The 27,353-nt window shown below is 38.5% G+C and overlaps 3 protein-coding genes across 7 annotated transcripts; 1 reads left to right on the top strand and 2 right to left on the bottom strand.

Annotated features, from left to right (window-relative positions):
- Window positions 1–171: 171 nt before the first annotated feature.
- Window positions 172–13,005, bottom strand: fnip2 (folliculin interacting protein 2). 4 transcript variants are annotated; one of them, XM_079463255.1, is made up of 18 exons: window positions 12,706–13,005; window positions 9,700–9,823; window positions 8,475–8,567; window positions 8,018–8,118; window positions 7,830–7,904; window positions 7,684–7,742; window positions 6,642–6,713; window positions 6,419–6,554; window positions 6,135–6,336; window positions 5,764–5,852; window positions 5,481–5,627; window positions 4,012–4,181; window positions 3,496–3,744; window positions 3,000–3,426; window positions 2,692–2,848; window positions 2,214–2,414; window positions 2,012–2,127; window positions 172–1,604 (listed from the first exon to the last, which is right to left on the bottom strand). In XM_079463255.1, exons 1-18 carry the CDS (start codon window positions 12,786–12,788, stop codon window positions 1,526–1,528), a joined length of 2,580 nt encoding a protein of 859 aa, XP_079319381.1. In that variant the 5' UTR covers window positions 12,789–13,005; the 3' UTR covers window positions 172–1,525. The 4 variants fall into 4 exon arrangements, with proteins under 4 accessions (XP_079319381.1, XP_079319382.1, XP_079319379.1 ...); XM_079463256.1 differs by having other exon boundaries at window positions 3,000–3,414; XM_079463253.1 differs by having other exon boundaries at window positions 3,000–3,744.
- Window positions 12,710–15,296, top strand: tma16 (translation machinery associated 16 homolog). Its single transcript, XM_079463260.1, has 7 exons — window positions 12,710–13,646; window positions 13,745–13,857; window positions 13,988–14,025; window positions 14,191–14,275; window positions 14,392–14,540; window positions 14,655–14,697; window positions 14,821–15,296. Exons 1-7 carry the CDS (start codon window positions 13,644–13,646, stop codon window positions 14,978–14,980), a joined length of 591 nt encoding a protein of 196 aa, XP_079319386.1. The 5' UTR covers window positions 12,710–13,643; the 3' UTR covers window positions 14,981–15,296.
- On the bottom strand, window positions 15,073–26,273 carry marchf1 (membrane-associated ring finger (C3HC4) 1). Of its 2 annotated transcripts, none has more exons than XM_079463257.1 (7): window positions 25,804–26,273; window positions 20,773–20,823; window positions 20,594–20,679; window positions 19,579–20,235; window positions 19,320–19,500; window positions 17,343–17,490; window positions 15,073–16,886 (listed from the first exon to the last, which is right to left on the bottom strand). In XM_079463257.1, exons 1-7 carry the CDS (start codon window positions 25,900–25,902, stop codon window positions 16,549–16,551), a joined length of 1,560 nt encoding a protein of 519 aa, XP_079319383.1. In that variant the 5' UTR covers window positions 25,903–26,273; the 3' UTR covers window positions 15,073–16,548. The 2 variants fall into 2 exon arrangements, with proteins under 2 accessions (XP_079319383.1, XP_079319384.1); XM_079463258.1 differs by having other exon boundaries at window positions 15,073–16,853; window positions 25,804–26,269.
- Between the last annotated feature and the right edge of the window lie 1,080 nt (window positions 26,274–27,353).

Raw genomic sequence — 27,353 nt, 5'->3', positions numbered from 1 at the left:
AACCTATAATAAATCTGCCACAGAGAGTACTATAATTAAAAGCTTTAAGACGGTATGGCTTTTATAAGGGTTGATCCTTAGAACTGCAACCAGTTCATGTTCCTTATCTGCGCACTATCCTACTTAACAGTAACAATCATCAAAAAACAATCATATCAAAAAAAGACATACAACACAAAATGCAGTTATAATATTTTTGGTAATTTATTCTTTCATCAGTAGTTCAGCAACCTTCCATTGTTACAGTTAAACACCCGACTGCATTCAATCTGAAGCGTCAACACCATGCGCAGAGCAGACCAAAATATTGTATATTGTATACATCCCCATAAGAGACAACTAAAACAAAAGTGTTAAAACTTTAGTGTTCAAACTTGTCACTTCCATCCTCTTCTTTAAAAGACAATTTAACATTTACAATCAGTTCAGAATTTACTAGTGACATTTACGCAAAACGACGTTTACTTCAACGCAAATAAAGCTGACATCAGAGTACGTTTAAGTGTACACTCATGATAAGATCAGCCACTGAACATTCAGAATATTATTTTGAGGTAGATCATTCTGCAAAAATATAAAAATCATCATCTTTCTCTCAGTCATTTAAACAGTAGAATACTGACAGTGTCACACACCAGGGGTCCTGCTGCTGAGGGGTGTAGACCTTTAAGGCCCCTGAAAGAAATATAAAGCATTTGCAAGAGCAAAGCTTAAAGTGTGTACTTAAGACACAATGAACAATAAAGTAGCACCAGATTAATATTGCAATCCCCTATCTGTGGACTGTCCATTGACCCCTAAATAACAGTTTAAAATCACACCCAGTCCTCCGCTATGTAAACATTCCCTCATCTTTCTGAGACTAAAGCACATAAAACTCTGGTTATCAACCTGGGAGAGGCACTCTTGGTGATATGATATGGTGGATTAATATACCTTAAGATTCATTTAAATGCTCAGGCTGAGATGAGAATAATAGAAAAAAACATTTGTTATCAAATTTCTTCATAAAAACTTGTGTAAACGTATTATTCCTTCTGAAGGAGGCTATGCATTTGTATAAGCCCTCAACTTACATAAAATATACTGTTGTGTATTTAACACTGAGAGATCCCTCTTCGGAAACATCAAATGTATGGGTGCTACAAAAGTTGCTTCTTTCAGAAACTTAGTCTCAATCTTTCATATAAGACTTTGAAAGACAAGCATTATCTAGTATCCCAATATGATATACCATTACTTAGACATCCACATACACGCATAATACTGTCAGCTATTCTGATTGGTATAGTAAAGGCTGGGCCTTAGCTCTTATTGGTTGTCGAGCACAGTGCATCATGATTGGTGCGTTAATCTGATAATGATCAGGGCTGCGTTTCCCAAAATCATCGTAACCTTAAATTGATCTTAGAACCATTGTCACCAATTGCTTTTGGGAAACGCAGCCCAGATCCCCGCTGGTCCATGCCGAACATAAACACATTCTGATTGGTCCTTTAAATAAAATAAATCTCCCTTGGTCCATTCAGAGAAGAATCTGTGCCACATACGGTGAGTGAGTGCTGGCCACTGCTGCAAGCAACGGAATGTCACTGGACTCGATCCTGAGAATAACACAAACACAGGAGGTTCTATTCTCATATCACATGGTGTCACACATACATTATCCAACATAACTGAGCATTTTTGTTTAAGGAAATGTTTAAACAGAACTTTGAAGTCTTTCCTCTGTGGAACATGAAAGAAGATATTTCGAGAAATCCCAGTGGTTCCATACAATGAAAGTCAATGGGGCCAATGTTGTTTTTTCAGATTTGGAACAACTCAAGGGTGAATAAATTATAAAATCACTTTTTTGGAAAAACTTTCCCTCTAAGTTAGGGATGTGATGCAAATTGTTGGCTGTGATGCAACCATCACAAATGTGAATAGCAGATGTACATTTACCAGAAAGGTAATTTTACTGCATCTGGCAATTTTACTGAAATGTTATATCGTAGTGTGATCTTACCCCAGTGCCAGTCCCAACTCTTTAACATGGACCCTGGTATGCCCTCTCAAATATTCTGCTAAGGATCGACTCTTAAAATACACCTCTTGCAACCGGTCCTCCAGATGCATCACACACTGAAACAACACCCCGACACAAAAACATCAGAATAAAATAACACAATACAGCATATAGTATTCATTTTCATTAGTAAATGACTAACAAAATCCGCTGCGATGTTTAGCGCGTACAGCTGCAGGACTGATGTAATGAGTGTGTGTATGAGGTTAGACACCATCACATCTCTGCCTAACCGCCCACCCTCACATACGCGTCTTTGACTTGTCGCAACCTGCACGCTCAGCCGGTCTGTATCTGCCACAATGCACAGAGCCTCGGCTACAGGTTCATCCAGGGCTGGATGCTAGATAAACAAGCACAAGAACAAACATCAGTTTCCAACGTAGACGAACGGGACAGCAAGTCTATGAATTTGTCTGCTGTAGCTCATGTACAATAAACATCTTGCAAATATGGGAACAAATTTAAGTATTGAAGTGACAATTCACCCAAAAAAGATTTTTCCATGCTGTCACACACTTTCATTGAGAGTCAAAATCGATAATTTGAAGAATGTCTGCAATATACACCAGACATGTACTGTGTTCATTCATAATGTCATTTTTTTATTTTGTACTTACGAGAACGGTGTGTTCCAGGTCCGCCATGAGGCACTGCTTGAGTCTGACATCAGAGCTGATGCCGTGCAAAACAAAGTCAGGCATGTATTGAGGACAGTAGCCCCCCAGCAAAGACCGCCCGAAATGATTAGCACTGGCTTGACTCTCTACCTGACAACTAAATAGGGAACAAAAACACAGGATGCAAGGGAGGATAGCGCTACAACTTCTGTTCTGAAATTACAATATTTTTATTGTAAAGTCTCAAACAATCATGAACCCTTTCATTTTATTTGACTGTCTATGTTAAATTAGTCCGTTGTTCTTACCTTGGCAGTGGTAGCTCAAATTCCTGTTGTTCTGTAACCATGTGCAGTTGCCGTGGCAATGCTTCCTCCTCATCACTGTCGCCCAAAGCGCTGTCCGAACTTTCGTTCCTACGTATATCAGTCAAAAGCCTTTGATGCAACTTCCTGTCTAATCCACGCCCAAACCCCACCCCAGTCAATGCTCCAGGATGTCCATCATTCTCTGCTTCTCTGGGACTGCCAATATGAAACCGCACCCTGTGCAGAAGAGGACTCTGATTGGCTAAAATATGCTCTAATCCAACGGAGTCACTGTCTTCTCCAAAACATTCCTGCCCGATCTCTGTACATTCAGTCCTGACACTCGTCGATTCCAAATAGGGCGATGGATTTGTGGATTTTGTATCTGGGAAAAGGGCTTTCTCATCGTGTTGATCTAAAAGGATGCCTGGAAGTAAATTAGCCAAATCAGAGCTCAGGGCTTCATCATTGGTAGATATACAGGGGGTGGGCTTACACAGTGCGTCTGAGTGTTGCGTGTTTTCATCGGTCCTTTCAGTTGCAGGGGTGGGATTGATGCTTTGAGAGAAATCGGGATTGGCTGGATTGTCCGGTTGTCCTTGGGGTTGCGTATGCTCCTGCAGGTCTGAGCAGCGAATGAAGTAGGAGAGAACATACAAGACTCGCTGTACTAGCTCCCTCCTGCGTCCCACGACCACCGTCCGGCACACTCTAACCGGAGAGCCCAATGCACCATATAGGTCACCTAAACAACAATAACATGTTTTTTATTTTTATTATTTGGTGTTTTTCATCATTTAAAAAATGATGATACATTTTATAAGATTTTGGTCAAACAATCGTGCGCTGCCTATCACACAAACAAGGGTAGGGTGACACCCACACTTTAGCCCAACCAGTGTTATCCAAGTAATGTTACAGTATATCAATGATATACTTTCCTGCTTCAAAGTTTCTGGGAATTTGTATTCATCCATAGGCATTGTCTGTGTGTGTGTGTGTGTGTTCTTACATAATTGAGCCCATAGCGAGTTGTATGGGTGAGACTTTGCCAACAGATCCACTGTCTGGGAGGCAGATTTCTGGCAGTCGGGTTTGATTGGAGGGAGGTTACTGGGCATTACCGTGGGAACCCAGGCTAAGTGATGCGTAAGAACCGCAGTAAGGAGAGCAGAGAGAAACCTACAGAATATAAACAAATTCACTATTATACTACATTTTTACAAGTACAATACCAATCAAAAGCTTCAACAGACAGTCAACATTTTACAATACTAGTAAAATGAACAAGCCTATAAGTAAGGGATAATCCACAGCTAGCCGTGCGTTAAAGGGTTTTAATGCACAACGTGGAGGCCAAGAACACTGTTGCCTCCACGAGGTGAATTAATACGGTGTAGGTCCGACGCACTAGTAAAATTTGGCCTTAAGGCTGTTATAGCCACATTGGCTCCGTTAATGCAAGCTCAGTGCCCCATGTCCCAAACGTTTGAAGGTTAAAGAACCGTTAACTAGTGTAAAGTAAGCTTGATGCATGATTATCGTGCATCCCTACTTTATTTGTACAGAAAACTACAAGTGCATATGTCATTTTGATTTTATACAACAGTTAATTTTAAAATAAATTAATTCTAAGAGATATTTTATAGACAACATTCTGTTTTCCAAAATTTTCAACGAAAATATATAAAAAATATAAAGCCTCAGGAGTATAAATGTCACGCGTCTCTGAAGAACACGCAGCTTAGTTTAGTTTCTAAATGAATAGTTTCTTGGGCGAATTAATTGGGTGAATCAATTAACCAAATGGCTCATTCATAGAGAGTCATTTACTGCATTCCTGAACGAATTCAGTGAATCTAATGAATTAATGGCATTTACCACCACCTACCTGCAGTTTTTAATTCTTTAAAGAATTTTAACAGTATCAAACTAAAAAAGCTAAATAACAACAATACTAATAAATTGGTGAGAGTTTGCCCCCCCAAACATCTGCTTATTTACATTTACATACTCTTATGTTGTTTAAAACTACAATTACCATTTCTTTGGGGAAAAGGAAGATATTTCCTGAGAACTTTAGTAACCAAACTGTTTTAGTCTTTAATTATAATAATTCAGCTTCTGAAAAAATCTAAACTATGGCCGTCTTAGCTTCTGAACATCTGAAGCTACTTTCTGTATTGTCTTAATATGGCTTTAAATGCTATTTTGGCCCCAAATGTGATGCGTGATTAAGTTGCGATTAATTAGATAAATGAATTGCAACATCATGTAATTCATTAGATTTAAAAAAACTCTATCACTTCACAAAAATCGATAATGGTGTCAACTGTACAACATTTATTTTGCCCATTGCCAAAAGAATCCTGTGCTACTTATGACTGGTTTTGTGGTCCAGGGTCACAATTATCCATGTATTAATTGAATTGAATTGATTGAATATGAATGCATTTAGATCAAACGTGTAAGATCACTGACTGGTTTTTGGCTCCGTGTTCCATCAGCAAACTCATCTCCTTCAAGAAGCACTGACACAAAAGGTTTCGCTCGGCACTCTGGGAAATCATGGAAAGCCAGACTGGCTCGCTGATTCGCGGAGCCATGTAAAGGTTCCACACTGTCATCCTACAAATCAACAGAGAACCAGATCAGACTTTAAACATCACAATCTTGTACAGAAATGCAGATAAAAAGAAAGCAGAAGATATAAACAACAAATTGAAGTGTGATGAAGTCAGCACCACATCTCTCTCACTTTCACCTGAATTCACCCAGTGCCTCCATCACTCGACATAAATAAACCTGCACGCGATGGCTGGACTCAGCGATTTTTCTGCACAGGATCATTGCCTGAGAAACAATCGCACACTTTAAAAACACAGTACAGATACACACTGCAAGTTTATCTTCTGTTTTAGAAATATTCTATGTATTTGGGATGCACTGAATTTATAAAACAACTGATATTAATTATATATACATTATATAAAAACATTTCAACTATCTTTATTAAACTTATTGACAAATAAATACATTTAGTTAGAAGTTTTCTGGGAAGTCCTGGGTTTAAAAAATGTACATTTATGCCCAGCACTAAAGATTTTAAGACTTCACCTGCACTTTAACTCTTACCCTTTCGATGGCAGTCTTGAGCTTGTTCATATGAGACTCAAACAGAGGAAAGTGAGAGAAGAAAAACTCCTGAAAATTGTGGTTTTCCTCTTCTCTCTCCGGGAGGCTGATGATGATGCTGATGGCAATCTTCTTCCTCCGGATCATCGCAGGGTTGGAACTGCAGCTCTCATCAGACAGGTTGAACATTTCCTCAGTGCTCCTGATGCGCACACAGACACAAATGCGACTGACATTTTTGCTCCTGTATATTCTGATCTCTTACTTGTGGAACACATGCTTACCAGCGAGGCATGTGACCATGCTGGAGGCTGGTGGCATGGCTGCGGAGCCATCTGCGTTGGTAACTGCTGGCACAGCCGCTGCTGAAGGAGGAGCCAGGTGAGGGTAGGGGCGTGGCCAATAGACTACTAAGAGATGCTGTAGAATCGAAAAATGAAAGTTCACAGACAACATTTATGGCCAAAATCTAATTTAAACCAAACACCCTTCATTTACAAGGTATACCTGAGCGGGCAATCCCACTGTCTCCATCTTCACTATGTCCTCTGCTTGGCATGTCCACTGGATTGCTGTGGGCTGGAAAAGAAAGGCAATACACACACATTCAGCTACATTCTGTAATGTGTAAATGTGTGAAGCAGTGTGTCCACAGTGCTTCGTATGGTAGGTGGTTTGTGGGATGTGTTGAGCTCCAGAGCGTGTGGTAAACATGCTGGTTACTGTCCCACACAAACATTCAAAACCTGCAAAATTATTTGAAAGCGTTAAGTCTAACCCCGTAACAATGCTGGTGAGACAGAGAGAGAGAACAGCACACACTAGAAAAGGAGAAAGATAAAGGTGTGTGCAAGTGAGATCAACACATGCTCACTCTGCTTTGGCATTCCAAACAAACCTGCAAAGAAAGAAGCACTTCGAACCAGGCAGAGGAGAGGAGCACTAGCTGCACGACTAACTCCTGAAAGAGGTGTGTTGAGAAACATTGTGTGGGTGGGCGGGTGAAAAATCAGAGAAAAGGAAACAGATAAAGCAAACCAAGGTCACACAGAAAATGAACATTAGTTAGCTTTGGTAAAAGTAAATAGAATACATTTACCCCTGTAACTGTATTAGAAATGGGAAAAAGTGGCTTAAAAATAAAAGTTGTAGGTGATGTGGGAGATCAAATAAAAGTATTATGTCTTTCCAGTAAAGCAAAAACGCTCTTTTTTTACAATAATAATACTAGTAAAAACATAAATAAAAATGTAAATTCTATCATTTACTCACCCTCTTCTCATTTCAAACCTTTATGACTTTTTCTTCCGCAGAACGCAAAAGATATTTTCAATAAAATATGATGCAGTTTTATGGCCTGTATGAGATATTTAGAGCCAGATATAAAAAACCTAACTGTGAACTCTGGTGCAAAAATAAACTATACAAGAAATAAATAAAAATAAACTATCAGCACAAAACTGAAGTTGTGGTGGTGTATTCTTCCGAATTGTGATGTATATCATAGTAGAAAAGTCAGTTTTGATTTCAGGGTGAAGAAAAATCTTACCTATGCTGCTGGTGTGACTTGGAAATGTTTGGCTCATGGACTCAAAACTGTCTTGCAGCCTTAAACAGACAAAGAATCTTTACTTCAAAAGAACCGAACAAATAAAATCAAACAGATCAAACATGTAAAGCGAGCGAGAAACGTACGTATTTGTACTTCCAGAGACGCTGCTTCCAAACCGGGTGGAGAAAACCTTACTGACCATCAGCTGAGGGGGAGACCTGACAAATACACAACCACACAGCATTATCGCATTAAACACCTATGCAACATGCAAGAAAATCTTAGTTAAATAAATATGTGGGGTGTTGTATCTTACACACCGAATACTCACCGAATGTGGTGAATTTTAAGTGTCGAACCCTTATAGCTCATGGAAACTGAGCCAAACATCATCTCCCCGAGCATGTTCACATCTGAAGCCGGTCTGGTATACTGAACATACACACGAGTCAAATGTGACATTAAAACTTTAGAAATATACTTTATTGTAGTTCTGGAAAAGTATTTTCTCCCATTGGAGTATTCTTTGTACCACTGCATACCTTTTTAAAAGCTCAAGTGAAAATGCATAATAGGACCCCTTTAAATATTTCAATTCACAACACGTGCCATATATTTATGACATCTGTGATATTAACCAGAAAAAGGGAGTCATTGATGAGCTCATGAAGGAATAGGTATTGAATGTCTCCCAAAAAGTGGAAGGGGTGAACAAAAAACATCCTATTATAAAAATGAATATGTTTGCTCGCTACACCATGTGAGCATGAAAATGTTACTTTGCAAACCTGATATGTGGGAGGCTTGTCCTTCTCGCTTGCTTGGCTGTTGATTTGGCAAGCACCGCTCCGAGTGGGTGGAGATTTAGTCTCATCAGTAGTCTGCAACATGACATCACAACCTATTAGTTTTAGAGAAATGATTCTACAGCATCTGGGTTTCTGTTATTTGAAGATATTGTGCCACCTCCCGTGTACAAAGCATGAAGGATAACCTGCACAGAAATACTGGCAGTCATTCCAAACCTGTATGACTTTTGCTTCTGCAAACACAAAATATATTTGAAAGAATGTTGGTAATCAAACAGCTCCCATTGTAGGGAAACAAAACCACTGATTTCTCAAAATATAATCCGTTCTGTTCCACAAGACAAATTGTCACACAGGTTTGGATTAACATGGGGAGTGAAAAAATGCTGCAAAATCGATCCCTTTAAGCACTAGATCTGCGTTACATTTGTCTTGTTTCTCTGATTTAAAAGAACAGCGTTGATGCTAGAAAGTCATGATTCTCAAAAGGATGATGTTGGAAAATCATAGGGTTACAGAAAAATCACTGTTATAATTATTTTTATTATTATTAGATTTATATGATTGTTATGAACTGTGGGTCCAAGTCCTATTTAAAAATATTTCTCGATAAATGATTCTTAAACTGCATTGATTTAAAAATGTTTCCCAGCACAATATTCAACTCAATAGCAACACACTTACGCACACACACGCACTTATTCTCCCCTCTCTTTGTGACAGAAGCTGAATAAACAGACCAATCATGTGACAACTTACTGACGATAAATCACATTCTGTACGGAGGGAGACAGCGACATTCAATTGCAATTATATAGATGGATGGGTGCAAATGGGTCTACGTGAATTTGATTTACAAAGAAATTATTTTATTAAAGGAATTCAGTTAATCGTTTTATTTTGCAATATTTTTAGCAGTTCACAGAAAGAAACAAAAATGATAATTTTACCTAAACACATACCTATAAATAGTGAATTCAGAAAAACTGAATTTAAAATGGTCTCCTAAAATGACAATACCAACCAAGATATAACACACAATCACATTCTCATGCGTTTTAAACACTTTGACCCAGTTACTATTGCCGAGCAGTCACACCTGTCATGAGATCTAAGCAAGCTGGATTACAGAGCATGTGATTCCTCCTAAAACAGTGTTCACAGACACCACCTCCCAAACACACACGCCATATCAGCAACTCACCGGCTCAGATGCGTCCAGTTTATGTATTGCTTTGGAGTCGAAGAGAACCTGCCGCCCTCTTTTCTCACAGTCCTGATACACGATCAACCTGATCTGAGCTAGATCAAACTCAGCAGATGCCCAACTAAACTCACAAAAAGAGAACAAAAAGGAGATGGATGTCAGTGCATCCCAAAACTTAAATCACGAATAACTTTTAAAGCACAAAAATGCGAACAATAATCCAATGAAACTGGAAAACTGATAAAAATCATCACTATCAAGCGTTAGTCAAAAGTAAATCTAGTAATATTACTTTATTAATAATATGATATTAGTAATAACTAAAAAATGCATTCTGTTCAAAAGTGATTTTTACCTTGATTTTGCAAATATACAGTAAATAGCAGTGGAAAAACATAACGTAGTGTTTTTTTGTAATTTTGCGATTTTAATGTCACCTGCATAGCAAACACAAAAAGACAAAGGCAAAAAATACATTTTTACACACCCTACCTTTCCATCCTTGACTTTGATCAGACACTCATTTCCAGCCTTTAAACTCTACATATAGATCCCAAAAAGGCACATAAAACGACCAAATGAAGCCCCAAGTCCCAAAAAGAAGCTAAAAGCACCATTCACACAGTTGCACATTTCTACGAATAAATACTGGAAAAAAACATCTGATAAACACTACGGTCTAACAACGGAAAACACCCACACACCGTCTCCATCTCCTGCTTGTCCGAGCTCTGAGTGCGAGAGTCACACACCACACACACACATCATGTTGGCAGCGCCCCATATCTTTGGTTGTGTAGACGATGCCGTGTGTTATATGAATGTCTGTGTCATCTCGCAAAAATGACTTAAGTGTATAGATCTTGTATATGGACTGCTTAGTGTTAATGAGAAAGAGTGTGTATGCGTGTAAGATATGTGGCTCGGGCCTTTCTAACCCAGCTGCTGAACAATACACTGCTATGCACAGGCCCCCTTTATCCTTCACACTCTCACACCCTAACACACACGGAAGGCACAGGCTCTCTTTATCCTCCCATACTGAGACTTTGAGTGTGTGTGCGAGCTGGTATAAGCCAGCATATAAGAGAGAGGCCGAGGGATGGAGAGAAAGAGAGAAAAACATTTGCTTGGGGTGGTACTGCCACCACACAAACGCACGCACGCACACTCACACAGGCACGCTAAAGCAAGACATTGCCTTGTATAAACACAGTGGATATCAATTGACTCTTTTTGACAGATCCTCTTTGGGATATTCATGATACCTTAGGTCACATGATTAACAGCTGTCATATGACTACTGTAGTACACAGAGACCAAGAACCGCTTCAGATCGGAGAGCCATCCAACTGGCAGACCCACATAAAATCTGCACCCAAAGAATTTCCCTTAATTCTACACATCACATCCTGTGCATTTATGCGTATAATATATATCTGCAATAATACAAATTTGCCTCACAGTTTTATTTTAAAAACATAAGTGATCCTGATGATCGTCCTCTTTTACAAGCATGCAGTTGTTGAAACTAAAAATATGTTTTTTTATTTCCTTAAGAAATAAGGACTCTAACCCACATGCTAACCCAAGGGAAAAAAAACTCAAATTGTACATATTTTTAGCAGATTCGTGGGATGAGCCTATAAAACCACACACACAGTTTACCTGTAGCGTGCAGCATCGTCTGGAATGAAAACACACCTTCCAAGGGACTTCCTGCGGATACTAAACTTCATCTTCAGCTCCTTTCTGTGCAGTATGGTGTATGCGTGTCTACATGTATGGACGCAATGAGCCTAAAAATGTGATCTCACTCAACCCAGAAAATTTTCCAAATCATATGACAATTGACACATCACAGAAGACATCACAGAATTACTCGAAGTGTGTGAGAGAGTGAGAGAGAGAGAGATTTTGGGGCAGGAGCATTTGCTCAGAGGGTGAGTCGGTTCTCTTATCTGGCTGATGACCGACTGAATTCAGCTCAAGTGTCACATGACTGTCATACACATTCTCACAAAGCATGTGATCCCAACACAGTCACAGGACACTCTCATAGGCCAGTTGCACACCTCAGCAAATAAATCTGCATGTCCACTATTGCAAGCATGCATGTTGCAACAAATACTCAGTCATATGCTACACTTGCTGTTCAGGTGTTATTATTATGCACTTTATTTAACCAGGGAAAAGCCTCTACGAGATTAAAAGTGTCCTTTCAGTCTTATCAAGACGTAAAAAAACTACCACACAATACCCATTTACAATTCACAGTTGAAACAAGATGTACCAATTTATGTTCAGAGGACAAAACATTTACTTCGAATATCAATGAATTTTTTATTATAATTAAAGTAAATTTAATGTGAAAGCATAAACTCATGGCTTTATACAAGCCATTACGCTGCGTACCAGACACCTCAATTTAGGATATTTCCCATCTGGAAAGTATTCAGTGACATTAAAACACAGTTTCTAATGCCTTCTTAAAATCAAATCGATATATTTATTAACAATAAAACAGCACCGTTCCAGAAATGATTTCCGGGTTGGAAAATATCCTAAATCCGAGGTGTCTCAATAGTTCTAGCCCATGATATTCACGGAAATGTACATCCAGTGTTAAACTGTCACACTTTCAAATATGAAAAGACTTAAAATCACATAAAAGGCGTGAATAGATGAAAATGTTGTGAGGGAATACATTGGGAATGGGATTACATAACGCACGGATGATATGCGCTCGGCAGAAAACACGCGCGCTGGCCAGAACTGCTGGTGCGACTCTCCAACGCCGTTTACACGGATCACAACACGGCCTGTGGGCTACTGAATATTGTAACGATTGTTTTTTAACCCGTTCACTTCGCACGAGGTCTTTGCCGTTGAACAAACTGTAAAAAGGCGACAAATCAGGGTCATAGAAATTCTCAGAAGTGCGCGTGCAGGTGCGGAGAGCGCGTGACAGTGTACACACGGTGCGCGTGCTAACAGGCTTACCGCTGCTCCGCTCCGGTCGAGCAGTCCCGTGAGCTCCCGTTACCGGCTCGTTTGCTGAAAAGTTTCTGCAGCAGGGTCGGCATGCTCGCGCTCTATTGCTCACGCACACAAACACACCGGGACCGCAGTTAATTCTTCCATTTGGGCGAACGCTCATGTAGTAGAGATCCGTGAACGTGATGCGTGAGTCATGTGACATTTCAGCCAGCTGAGCTTCCGAGATACTAACGGTCGATAACCCACGGGCGCTCTCTGCTGAGTGGACGGGGATTCACAGACGACACGTGCAGAACGTGCACCGTTTGTCGGGGGTTTCCCCTCGTTTTTATACGTTTTGCATGATGAATCGGCGTCGTGTGTTTTTCTCCTTATAACAGTCTTAAGACTTTTAGTTTTTATATTTGGTGGGTTACGCAAGTTGTTGTTAGTATAAATGACTATTATTTAAACGAGGACTAGAAAATACGAATTGAATTTTGGGAATCGATATTCTTTTAATTGAATTAATTAAAATAAAAAGTGATTTAGTTTTATTCAGTTCTGCATCAATCGCAAATCTATAAGAAACTAAAACAAAAATTGGCTTGTCTTGAATTGGGAATCTCCTAAAAACGATGTTAGAGATTAAAATCATTAAGGTCGATTCTATAAATCCTTCACGCAGACAGTAAGATTAATATCGAACAGCTTCAAACCACTTAAGAGACGCTTTATTGTTGAATCAACTTTATCAATATTGTCCAAATCTTTGCGGAAAAGTCTGCAGGGAAGTTGTCTTGTAATAACTTTGCACGGATACGTTTAGCGGAACTTTTAATTGCAAAATTGTATAATGCACGGACCCAAAATACAGTCGAACCCGGTTTAGTGGTCCGTCCCCTAAACATTTCCCCCATATGTCACACGCGAGAAAGACAGACGTTAACTAATAAGCAAATATGGTACGTTTATAATCTCTGTTGTGTGTGTGTGTAACATATAAATACGAAAAGATTAAAACAACATTTTAATGTGATTCAAAATGTACATTTCCTTACAGCCAAAACCAGCCAAAGCCAAGGGGAAAGGACAAGCGGAGAAAGCTGTTCATCCATACAGCAGGAAAGCTGGCTATATGGCAAGAGCTGTTAGCAAACAAGTGAGGAAGGAAAAGTATGAGTTATTTTCGTTTATATCAAATAAAGCCGATTTTGTGTTGTTTCGTTTAATTAGTCCTTTTAACGTTTACGTTCTACCTTTATTTACACTTACAAACCTATTATTGTTACAAACCCTTTTGTAGGTCAAAGGGTGAAAAAGCACAGCGTCTAAACCTGATTGGTAAGTAGTTGTTTAGAAATAGTACTGCACAATTGTGGAAGCAATACATTTGAAGGGTTTATTTGAATCATTTATAATGGCGTGTCATATGTTACAGAGTAAGGGGCAGTATTCAGTTCATGTGTGAGTTTTGCTTGCTTACTTGCCTTCACTCATGTTCTGCAGGTGAAAAACTTGCGTGGTTCCAATGCCAACTTGACCCTGAAAAGGCTGAATACACCAAACATGATGCTTGCAACATCATTGAGAGGTACGACTTGGAAGTCCCAAGCAAAGCACTAGACTAGTGTATCACTTTCAGAAATGTTTATTTCAAAGATGATTGAATTTTTTTTCTGGATTTGTATATGATGTCTTGTTTCTAAGGTACCTGCACCGGTTTGATGGAGAGCTGGAGCAGATAGAGTTAGCGAATAGTATTAAAGGACGGCAGGGTCGTCAGCACGGCTCCAGAGAGGCGATCATCAGACAGACAATGGAACGAGAGCGTGCACAGTACGAAGGCAATGGATTTGGTAGGTGTCCCACTTCGATATTTATGTGTAACTCAAACAAAAACAATTTATATCCTTTTTCTGGAGTCTTTCAATGCTCCAACATATTGGTGGGGTTAATTTTGTCACTTTCAGAAATTCCTGATATCATCAACTCTAAGCATTTAAAGACATTCAGGTAATTACCATCAAATACATTTTCAAGTTTGTGCTGTTTAAGTAGAAAATGAAAAGACGTATTTGAAGTCTAACTTAAACACATATTTACCCTCAAGTCACATTTATGAATGTTGTTTAACAGAGAGTGGAATGGTGACCTAAAGAAACTCCCCAACATTAAGATGAGAAAAGTTTCAGCAAAAGGCTTTGACAGCACAGTTTCTGTTGCTTCACACAATACACAGATGGAGGAAGAGAATGAAGAAGATGAGTCATGTCAGACTTCTGATTCTAACTCGTAGTACTGTGAAATACTGTATTTCTACTACATTATAGCTCAGTGTAGAGGAAACGAAAGCATGGTGTGTGCGTGAGAACAATGGACACAATAATTGAACTCAATAATTGATTTTACTCATCTGGACTTGCACAATTTTTTGTGAAGAAAATGGTCACTTGGTAACACAATGTCTTCATAATATAAATTAACAGACTATGAAACTGTTTCATACATTCAGATTTATTGCACTGGTTTTGCTTGTTTTTAAGATGTGCATTTAAGTGTTAACATTGATGAAATCAATAAACTCACTTGATCCTAACATGTCCATTGAGACCATTTTGTCTATTGTTTTTAATATATTACAATAACCAGTGCATAAAACAATATTCCAATATCACACATTACGAAAATTCACAGAATTCTTCTGAATAATACTCCAAGCCAAACATGAGGACCTTATTTAAACGGATCACCATCACATAAATAAACCTCAGTACCCTTCTTAAAAGCTGCATAAGTAAAGTTTTGAAAAAAATAAATAATACAGCCGGTAATAAATAATCTGATGGGTTTGGTTTAGTGTGGCCAAAAAGTCATTCTGATTAATAAATTTCCCATTTATCCCAACCTTTATACATTTGGCAAACACCTTAATCTAAAGTCATTTACCAGAAGTATAATTTTGTTTTCAGTTTCCGCATCGCTTGCAATCATACCCATGATCTCAGCATTGAAGAGCCATGCTCTGTAAATGAACTGAGACCTTTTACCAGCATTAGTTTGTGTAGTTCTTCAAGCATCTCTTGTCAACTTGTCTCTGAAGTAACTGTATCCACTGCAGTAACAATATAAGTGGATTCGAGAAAATGCAGATTGGCCATCCTTTAAAGTGAAAGAACATAAAAGATAACACTTAACACTTGTTTTCCAACAATAGCCAAATCTATAAGATACTTGTCTTCCTCCCTGCAGAAATGAATAGTTAACTATGTTAAACAGGAATTCATTTCTTTATGGTTGGTTTATTGTCTATCTTTAAACAAATTGTACACAAAAACAAACATCTGTGCTGTCATTCTGTCAAAACTAATATAACTAAAAAAGAAATTCATATTTAACAAAATAAACAAATACAAGCTATTCGCCATGACTGTAACTCTTTTATTCTTTAAATGTTTGTTTTTAATTTAATATTTTTAAATTGTAACTATTTCAGTGAGTTAAACTGTGTAAAATGAGTGTGACTAAGGTTCTCTAGGTGTGCTATATTACTTGTGTAAGACTATCAAGGGTGTTAGCCATAAGATGACCCATAGAGGATTGCAATACAACTGCTGCTCAGTTTGGGAAAAAATAGGATTCTTCCTAACGGCACAGAAAATGTGCTTTTTTATATCTAAATTACAACACTTTGGTCAAATACACCAGTAGTCCTTGGCTAGATTTCCCCCGCTCTTTAAACCTTAAAGTGCACAAAAATACGTGTCTTGCACATAAAACGCAAACCAACGAGCCATTTCAGATCCGTCCAACTTTCTTTCCTCAAGCCCATTTTTGACAAGAGGCAGGAAAAAACCAAACCCACTGTCAAACTGGTGCCACCTCCATACTTCCCGAGGGGGCGGGGAAGGACATGTTTGTTTGTGTCTGTTGTACAGTAACATCCACCGCAGCCTCATGTCTGCCGTTGCTTTGGGTTACCAGGGCCGGCCTGTTTTCTCCGTTGCGGGCGGTGTCGGGGCAGTTCTGTACAAAGATGATCCTGTTGAAAGCCTTCAGCCTCCTCCACAGCTGCAGGTAGACTTTGCATTGAATGTACATGAAGATGAGTCCTCCAGCGAAGCCAACAGCCACCACAATAAGCTTTGTCCAGAATGGCCACTCCAGCACGCCTACGGCAGGGAGAGGGGACAAACGCAGCAACGCTGTGTGTGCAATGAGAGCATGACATGGCATTACAGCACCTTATCATTACAATACACAACAGCTAGTCTGAAAAACTATAGGGTCGCATTATAGCAATTTAAATGTAATTTTTGTTTGTTTTTAAAGTAGTTCACCTTCTGTGAACCTTTTTCTCACCTCTGTCATTTCAAACCTGTATGACAATCTTTCTTCCACAGACCACAAATTAAGATATTTTGTAGAATGTTGTTAACAGCCCCCCCCTATTCACTTGCATTGGTTAGAATAGAAGTGAATGGGGGGCTGTGCTGTTCTGTTACCAACATTTTTCCAAACATCTTCTTTTGTGTTCTGCAGAAGAAGGAAAGTCATACAGGTTTGAAATGATGACAGAATTACTACTTTAAATGCTCTGTTGAATTTACTCTCTTAAATTTGTTTACAAGTTCCAATAAGTTTTGTTGATGTGTGTTTACCATTGTTCTTTCCTTGTCGGATTTCTTCGGCTGTGCGGTCAATCAGAACATAAAGAGACCAGATGACGCACACCACGGCTGCCAGGTGAAAGGTCACAGAGCAGAAGATCTTACGCCATTCACTTGTGGACATTTGCAGCTTCTCCCACTAAAGCAGAGAGTGACAGTGGGAGAACATGGGGATGGACTATATTAGACTGATCACTTCTGATCAATACAATATAAATTAAAACAGCCATAGTATGGCAGCACTAGTCTGTGTGGGCCATTAGACTATAAAAAGATGGACGGCATGAAAACTGATTGTGAAACATCTGACGATGGGTGGTGGTGACATGTTACGTGAAAACGTCAGTTTGAACCCTGGGCAGGCGCAGAAACAATCGTCAGTGGTGCCAGAGTCTGCGCAGAAGTGAGCACGAAGTGGAGCGCGGTATCAAGGTCCTGCCCATATTCCATTATGACTCAATCAAAACAAAGAAATCATGTCACCACACCTCTTTTGTATCTTATAACTTACTCAAACCAAACTTGTTTTACAAAATGAACACTTGGATATATATAAAAAAAATATCTGAAGTGTAATTGGATTTTATAGTCTGGATATTTGCATGAAGAGGGCGGGGTTTATGACCTGTACTGTAGCCAGCCACCAGGGGACGATCAAAGTGGATGCCCCTGGTGTGGGCATAAATAAATGATGAAAGAATTGTCATTTTGGGGTGAAATATCCCTTTTTGTATTGTCATGCACACAGCACAAGGCGCTTTGGCCCACGTCGCTATGGAAACAGGACAGTGCGGTGTGATGACAAAGCTTGGGAAAGAGCAGAAAAGAGAAATTTGTAATAATGCTGTTTCACCCAGCGTAAAAGTTTCTCTAGGAGTTGAGACCAGGACTAGTTGTCACACAGTGAAATCCAATATCAACATTATGCAGCATTATATAGCTCTTAAATTAACAATTTCATTAATTATAACATTTAGGCCCTGTTAAGACAAGGCTTAAGACTAGTCCCAGACTAAAATGAATGTTTGACCTGTCTTTACTATATATAACTTGCCTAGAAATATCTTAAAATGTATCAGTGTCATTGTTTTGTGAGGCATTTTTATAAAAGCGACATAAATATCTTTATTTTAAAAAGCCATGCGTTAATAATGTGTTTTATAAGTAACTGTACAATTTATGAATTATGAATTGATCATTTGTGTTGGTCAAAACAAAGGATTTATGTATATATTATACATAATCAAATGACCAAACTACATACAATTGATTTATCAGATACATGAACTTAAAGCAATAGGTATGTTTTTGTAAGATAATCAACTAGTTGGTTTCATTCTTGCCGTGTCATTCGATTTACGTTTTTAATAATAATAATTAACTTAATATGTGATGCACATTGATTGTGTTTATCTTTTAAAAGTTCCTTTAAAGCCATCTTGAGTAAAACTCAAAAGCTCTTTATGTAACAAAGCACAATCAAAAGACCTGAACCAGATGTAATAAAACCTGTAGTTCTTTTTCTGTAGTCAAGACTATAATGTATGTGCCTATCATGAAATTATTATTCATATTTTTTTCTCTAAACCCACTTGACCTCTGCAGGGAGACCTGGAGCTGTTGGCAGGATACACCCAAGACAGATGGCCTATCAACCGCATGGCAATGAAATAAACATAATTTTTTAACCAATAAACCTACACTGTAAAAATGATTTGTTATTTCAACTTTTAAAAAAAGCTACCTGGCTGCCTTATAATTTAGAGTTGATTCACCTTTAAATTATTAGTAAACAACCATTTTGCATCAAATTCATCTTATAAATCATATTTTTTAACTCAAAATTTTAAGGCAGCCAGGTTATTTAAGTTGAAACAACAAATAATGTTTACTGCAGTAAAAAGTGTGACAACTAGCCCCGATAGTATCTATTGCAAATCAAGTGAACGTTAGAAATGTGTGTTTTACCTTGCGCAGTGGTTTGAGGTGTGTTTCCATGATGAAGACGTATTTGCACAGCTCACAGCAGCGTGTATCGGAGCTCTTGATCCATTGGTGGAGACAAGTCTGATGCACAAAACGCAAACTTCCTATACAGTGGCAGGGAGTGATGAGGGGACATTCTTCATCACCTTCACAGTGACAGATTCTGCAAAAACACACCCAAACAATATCAGACAATCCCTCTTTGCATCCGACCTCTCATTCATCTCTCCTTCTCTCTCACCTGCACACCTCTAGTTCATCATCAGTGCATGTTTGTTGAGCAACGCCGTTTTGATTGGGGGAAAATGTGCATTTGTAGGCAGATGGGACAGCCATATCTTGGTGTCCTGAGCCTTGCTCCTCATACGACTTTGTAATAGGCACCTCCTCCTCACTTCCACACCTACTACTGTCACGCCCACCCTCTCTGCTGTGATTAACTCCCTGGCTCCCGTGCTCCTCCCTTTTTGATTGAACTTTTTTGTGACCCTTGGTGCTGGGCCCCTTGCAATGCGGTGGCTTGTTCTCTTTCTGTCCCCCGTCTGAGTTGACAGACACAAGCTCAACGCCGCCCCGTGCTTCACGGGAACGAGTTTGTGCGTGACGGCTGCCGCTGCACCTCCGTCTCGCCTTCTGACGGCTCCAGGAACGGGCCTCTTTCCAACGTTGCTCGTCTTCAGAGGATGAGTCAGAGTGGGTACACACTTGTTTATGTGACCGTGAAGGTCTTGGTTGGTTCACACACTCTGTGACACACCCGGCCCTGGTTCCGCTGCTCTCCCGTCGCCGCCGAACGCGACGTTTGACTTGTCGCTTAGCGTTGGGGGCAGAGTCAGGGGCGTTGCTTATGTGCATGATGGCCGTGGTCTCATATGGGCCATCAAGTTTAGTGTAACAGCTAGTTGAACAACACGCACAGACATACATACACAAAAGGAAGAGATGAAGAAGACACAAAGCATGAAATGATTTTGACTGAAAAACATAATATAAAACAAATATCTTTTTAACTGGGACTACTGTACAAAATTGTTTTTCTTTCATCGGCCAAATATTTCCATTCCTTTTACAATACATTTTTAATACAGAGCCCCAGTTGTAAAGATATATTAACCTATGCATGTACTGTATATATTTACAGGACACTCAGATCTTTGGATGCCGTTAAATACATTTAAAGACACAAAGCTACATTCCAAAACATAGAACACATAGATGCAGATGAGCGAAGCGTTATTATGTGTGGCTGACCTCACCTGCATATGTCCTGAGAGGAGGGTGTGACTGATGTTTGAGAAACGCTGTTTAGCAAGGCACCATGGGACTCCTTGGAACTACTCGCCTGAAACAGCCAATCCCAAATTAGCAAAATAATCTTCGTGAGGATCTTGACTGCATTTACTAAGATGTGCTGTGAATGATGTTTGTGTGTTACCTTAGAAATACTGCTGGATCGACTTCCTGATCGCCCATGTACCTTCTCTCCCTGGAGAATACAAAGAGGATTAAGCATGCTCTCTCTCTCTCTCTCTCTCTCTCTCTCTCTCTCTCACTCACTCTCTCTCTCTCTCTCTCTCTCTCTCTCTCTCTCTCTCTCTCTCTCTCTCTCTCTCTCTCTCTCTCTCCCACATGGAGGCCATACAACCTTTACAGTTATACAACAGTTTGCATGTGTAGGCGGACTTCCCCCGAAAGTGTAAACACTGTGGTACTATGGTGAAAAGAACATTGTTTGGTTGATCATCTAAACCTGGACAACACAGCAACATTGGCATAACCGGCAGCATTGGGGCGGGACCAACTGTTTGACTAACCAAAGGCGAGGAAGGTGTTCAGAAAACATATTTTCTTATTTTCTGAACATATCACACAACACGAACAAACGATATGTTTTTTAAAATTAGCAAAAGTCACGTTTGAACTGATCGGTAATGCACCTGCAGTAAGACAAACCAATCCTATTACTAAAAATAACCACATCTTAAGACCTGTCAGCTCGGTTGGTTCATGTTAACTGATGAATTTATAGACTATTTTAAAAACAGTTCAATTCTATGATGTCAAAAAACATGTTGAGTGACTATTGTGTATAGTTATTAGTTTTGCTTTTAGTTTCATTGATATAGTAATTTTCATTATGCTAATGTGTAGTTATTTTACTAAATTTTAGTTATTTCATGACACCTCTCGAAGGGTTTAGCACGGTAGTGTACATTACATATAAATGTATTTGATCTTGGCGGAATAGATCGTCTACACTGGTTGCTGCCGCGGCCGGGCAAGTACAAAGACTTGCAACTGCCAATACATCCACAACATGCTGCTGTGTGCATGTAAGAAATGCTGCTGCTCTCACTAAATCCTTGGTGTTTCGAGTCTAATGTCATCACGCAACCCTGTTTTTGGCAAGTTTAACAATCATTGGAAGTTTATATGGTTAGAGTTTTTAGGTTTATTTTTTGTTGCTCATAAGATTCTTTTATTTTATTCTTCTTTTAGTTTTTGTAGAAACATGGCGGTGCAACATGGTGAATTCTATGCAAGGGGACACGCGGTGTATGTAAATAGAAATAGCATTCTAAGGTAATGAAAACATAACTCTTCTTTATGTAAGACATATGAAGACATAGTTATGTATGTTATATTGCATTTCCCTCAGTAGATCCTTCTTGATCTTACATACTGAAGTACTCAAGAAGAATCAGTGAATAACACAATTCATCAAAACATACTTAAATAAATATGTATAAAAAATGTATACAAAATACACTAAGCATCTCTTCACGCTTTTTATAAAAAGTAGGAATACAAAATTACTATAAAACACATGTAGAACAAAGTGGATTGTTGACCTTTTGACCTTTGTTTTACAAATTGCTGAATTTAGTTTTGCTAGTAACAGTAACTAAGGTGTATTAGCATTTGTTTGCACTTCATGCCTCAGGGAGATGTGATTTCATCTGGGCTTTTGATGGATCCACCTTTCCATCTGGTCCACACCTGGCCCATTATTAACCTTCCAAACGCCAGAAAATAACAAACATACAAAATGATCCTCTGGTGGTTCATTTTTGAAGCCTTATGCATTTATTTTGTCCTTCAAGCATAGACACATAGATTTATTTTCAAATTATATTTGACTGACTCGAAAAGCACCAAGACCATCACGATAGTAAATTCAACATAAAATTCTCTCAAATACTAACTTGCTGTATATAAAACAATTCTTAATATAAGGCAGTTAGTTCGTTTCCATCTCTCTACCCTAAAACAACACTGTATCGCACTGAATAATTCATGTGAATGCCAACAGGCAGCAACATCTGATCAGCTTATCAATATTTCATACACTCGCACTGTGTCTGTATGTGTGAAAGTACAACCTTTGTGAGAATATGTACTTTAATCAAATGTTTGACAGTACCATTCAATTTTTGACATTCAGTACCACTCAGTTGCTTCAAGGATCATGCTCCCATCTAAAATACAACAACAGTAAGCTCCTGTCCAAAGTTATCTTTTGCATATCTCATGTCTTCTTTCGTTATGAGAGTAAATGGAGAGCATATTGAGACTTTTGCTGAAGACTCCTCTAGTACATGTACTTTAAGAGTTGCAGAATGCTCTTTGTTTAGATTTGCCAAGATACCAAAAGATTATAATTCTAACTCAAACTTTTCTCATCAGTTCTTCAAGAACAATTCTGTGATCTATGCCATTGGATGTACAGACCGAATGAAATATAACTGGGTATTTCATCTCCTGAGGCAGTGACCTCTATGCAATAACATTTGTCTCTAGTTACTCTCAGATGGCTCTGTGCCTTGAATGATGATACTATTTTATTCCTCTGTGAAAAATAACTGGCTGTCTAGAATTTCTATGCTCCTTCTCGTTGATGCTTCTCGCTATTTTTGCAATCCATTCAAGAAATTGTTATATTATATTTCTTTTATTATTTGTCTGTGTGTTAAATAGTAATAACAAAAACATCCAAGCTGATATTCACTTACCTATTTATTCTGCATGTTCTGTGAGCTACTGTTGACAGTGCTGAGTGTATCGGTTTTCCCCCTAAAGGCCAACGTATGCAAGCAAGCACACATGCGTGTTTGTGTGCCCAGCAGGGCTGGATTAGCTCTAGTTGAGGTATAATCTGTGAGTTGTTGGTGCTCATTAAGATGTGCAGGGATTGATTTGGATTCCATTTTAGTTTATTTATTTGTCTCAGGAAGTGTTTTCTGGTATTGACAATCTAAAGATCTGCATAACCAAGCACAATTTCATGGGTCTGACATATAAAATGTAATCTTATGGATAAACTGTGTTCGATTTTTAAACAATTTAGTATGGAGCCAATCGCAGACCAAGATTAAAGCTTTGGCTGGTTTTCAGAACCTAACTTTAGACACAGTTGCATTATGGGATAACTACAGGCTCTAAGTAACAACCAAAAATTGTAGGCTTGTAAACGTTGTAAGCTTTCCGTAAACTAATGTATAATGACATTCAACCTTGATCAATCTTTCTTTCTCAAACCATTTTTTCATTATTAAATACGTTCTTTAATTAAATTATGTATTTTGTATAATTGATGTTTAAAACTGTGTTTTAATTAACTATTAGCAGCAATAAAATTAATTTCAGATATAATACTGTACTATAGATTATTATTATTATTTATATGATTATAGATAAAATATTTTCTAAAATTAATAATGACAACAAATGACAATAATACAACTCTCAAAAAGCCCTTTTTAAAAAACCAAACATGACAGGGCGATGCAGGAAATACAGGAAAATCACGAAAATTTTTTCTGTCTTAAAATGTAAACCAATTTAATGAATGTCAATTGGAATGTAGTACCTATTTACACTACAAATATATGTCTCAAAGGGGTCTCTTAAACATTATGTACTATGAATGATGATAGTTAATAACTTTCATCATTTGTTTGCCCAGCAAATTCAGAACTTTTTGTGAACCCAACTTATATATTTATACATAATGTGGTTTAAATAATAGAAATATGTCAAAAAATAAACTTTGTGCCAGAAATGACTGAGTGACTTCCACCAGCATTTAAATCTTACACCTATAAACACTCTCCTTTACTCACACTACAGATTAGGAATAATAGAAAATTGTAAAGATCACATTTTTGATTGCCCTTTTTATATGATCATTTAGTTTTCATTCTGAGCTATATATGAAGTTAAAGGACTGTTTAAAGAAATCATCTCAGTGTGAGGGGTAAGACCTTAAGAAACCGGGTTGTTAAAAATGTCAAGAGATGTGGGCATATGAAGATGGAAATTAAATCTGCATCTCAAACCATATGGTTCCTGTTATAAAGAGTAAAGGTCAGGAAAGCCAGCCAGCCAGCCAGGGGAGCCCAGTTAGTACCCAACATGGTGCCAAGCAATTGTTAATATGGCATACAGTATGTGTTTGTGTATGTGTGTTTGTAGATCACTAATGCCGGCTCCAGCAGAGAGGACAGTGGATGAGAGAGAGACTGCTTTTAATTCCCGGAAACAGAACACGTGAAGTGCATATTACACTCTTTTGGACCTATGACCTCCAGACAACACATACAAACACATGGAAGCACTAAGAAGCTCAGTATTAAGTCAATTTGTTCAGAAAAAAACTGAAAAGAAATGAATGCTCAGTGATTGGTAGGTGACAATGATATGAATCTATAAAATATTTAAACGTTATTATTAAAAACATTTAAATCTTATATTTTACTATATTCAGTTTAAAGGCACATGCTCACAGTCATTTCAAACAGCATATAAACCAACAGATCAATGGCACAAAACATTTATGTAAAAAGTCACATCTCTGCAATGGTGAACAAACTTTGGAACATGGTATGTAACAAACATTTTCTATGATACAGGGAGAATTTTCAATAAAGTCTGATCAGTATATATTTTGATGTTAGCAACAAATCTGTTTTGGACATCAAAGGTTTAAGAAAGACTTTTGTTCATTTGCAGCTCATTCTGGCCAAAAAACCTTCGAAAACCACCCACTCTTGTAAAGCTATAAAGCTTCGACAATAACAGACCTAACAGACCAGCAGAGAAAATTGTTTCCCAATTAATTTTTTTGTGTTTTCCATTACGTGTTTGACTTTAAATAAATAACTGCCTGTTCACAAGTAATAAACTGATTTTACAGACATAAAACATAAACATACTACATAACATAAAACATACTGTAAACCCATTTATGGTAATATAAATGTTAATGTAAAACAAATTCTGTAAAATAAACTATTTTATTTGTAGCTAAAACATAATTAGAAACTCTCTCTCTCTCTCTCTCTCTCTCTCACACACAGACTCAAACACACACACGAAGGGTCATGTGGAAAGGTGTCTAACGTGTCTGTAAGTAATGCAGATATCCACGTACATAGATCATGAGTGTGTGTGTTTGTGTACTTACCTCATTCTCTTTACTCTTGTCTCTAGTCCTGCTGGAGCTCCGAATGTTGCTTGCAGTCTCCTTGGCGATAGGCACGACCGATATTTGATGCACAGGCATTCTAGCAGTGCTCGGCACTGTGGGATACCTCAGTCCACCAAAGACAACATACACACCATCCTAAGGGTCGGCATGGAAACAAAGAATCCAACTCACTCCGGAGCTCATGCAGACAGTCCTAAAGACGAAATCAGGCTATCCTGGACAAGAGCTGGTCACCACGTCCCAGAGAAGCTTAAGGCAATGGTTCTTGTTCCTTCCTGTGTGATCTGTGACAGGGAGAGGAGGAGAGCAGGGAGAGAGAGAGAGAGAGAGAGAGAGAGAGAGAGAGAGAGAGAGAGAGAGAGTAAGAGAGTAAGAGCGAGCGAGAGACTCCTAATTCAAATGGGAGCTGTAGCAATGTGTGTATCTGTTAAACCTGACCTGTAAACATGCTTCTGATAGGACTTAGGATTTATTTTAGCTCCAAATCTCCTCCCTCCAGGAGCAGCATGCAATGGAGCAGCCAGATAATCAGCTTACAACCCCAGGGGCTGCACAGAACCTCAGATAAGACACACACAAATATAGCCACATACTCTGGACAAACTAGCTGATAACATCTAAATTGTAAAATTGGTCAAACTTACATATTAACCATTAATTTTTCTGGGATCTTGTACACACTGTACATCTTTTTAGGAGCTTTTTTGAGCTGCACCTTTTCGCTTTTTAACTTAAGTATGACAACAGTTCTCACTTTAACACATTTTTCAAAGGGATTTAACATCTACAGCAAGGGTCTCCAATCTTTTTGTAAGCGAGGGCTTAAAGTCCTCTAGAGGGCTACTTGTTGATAACATACTTTCAAACTTTAAACATGTGATGCTTTATTTTTACACTCACAGAACCAAATTCAGTTTTCTTTCAGATATTTTTGCACTTGAGTATATTAAAGCTTATAACACTTGCTAATAATAAACGTTCATGATGATGTAGAACTTGGCTGATCGGTTTAGTCACAGATTTGACAACTGTCTTGAGCATTATTGGTGAGCCCTGTGTTTAGCGGGCACCTTACAGAGTTCATGCGGCATACCAGGTGCCCACGGGCACCACGTTGGAGACCCCTGATCTACAGCAACAGTGATTGTGCCTTGTCCAAGATATGAAGTATAAAACAATGCGATGCTAGAATGAAAAGGTGTTTATAAGACACTACAAGATAAATAGCCTACTGTCTGCCTCACTTACTATCTATGCAAATGCATTAATATACCAAAATACTAAGCTAGAAATTACAATTGAAATCTGATCCCAGTTCAGGAGTCCAGTGTGTAACATTTTCACACAAACAAGATAACACAGGATTAAGAAATGGCCTCGGGTCAGATGAAGAGATCATGTGAGACCATGTGACCAATTATGTCACACATTTTAAAATGTCACATAAAAGGGAAGAGTCACAGAGAAAAGTGGTGTTTAGTTCAAATGGAGGTTTACTTTTTGTGAGGCTACATGGAGAATTCAAC

The sequence above is a fragment of the Barbatula barbatula genome (assembly GCF_947034865.1).
Source record: "Barbatula barbatula genome assembly, chromosome: 8".
In the NCBI taxonomy this organism is placed as follows: domain Eukaryota; kingdom Metazoa; phylum Chordata; class Actinopteri; order Cypriniformes; family Nemacheilidae; genus Barbatula; species Barbatula barbatula.
This window is presented reverse-complemented; position numbering and strand designations above follow the sequence as displayed.

Bases quoted from the DNA above. Each gene is read 5' to 3' on its own strand.
- fnip2 (XM_079463253.1), bottom strand. From the start codon at position 12,788: ATGCCGACCCTGCTGCAGAAACTTTTCAGCAAACGAGCCGGTAACGGG. The intron at 5,853-6,134 runs GTAAGAGTTAAA...ATTGTTTCTCAG, and splicing joins TCAAGACTGCCATCGAAAGG to GCAATGATCCTGTGCAGAAA. The intron at 3,745-4,011 runs GTAAGAACACAC...ATTGTTGTTTAG, and splicing joins CTCGCTATGGGCTCAATTAT to GTGACCTATATGGTGCATTG.
- marchf1 (XM_079463257.1), bottom strand. From the start codon at position 25,902: ATGCCTGTGCATCAAATATCGGTCGTGCCTATCGCCAAGGAGACTGCA. The intron at 20,824-25,803 runs GTAAGTACACAA...TGTATTCTCCAG, and splicing joins ACAAGAGTAAAGAGAATGAG to GGAGAGAAGGTACATGGGCG. The intron at 20,680-20,772 runs GTAACACACAAA...TGGCTGTTTCAG, and splicing joins GATCCAGCAGTATTTCTAAG to GCGAGTAGTTCCAAGGAGTC.
- tma16 (XM_079463260.1), top strand. The intron at 13,858-13,987 runs GTATGAGTTATT...ACCCTTTTGTAG, and splicing joins AAACAAGTGAGGAAGGAAAA to GTCAAAGGGTGAAAAAGCAC. The intron at 14,541-14,654 runs GTAGGTGTCCCA...TGTCACTTTCAG, and splicing joins GTACGAAGGCAATGGATTTG to AAATTCCTGATATCATCAAC.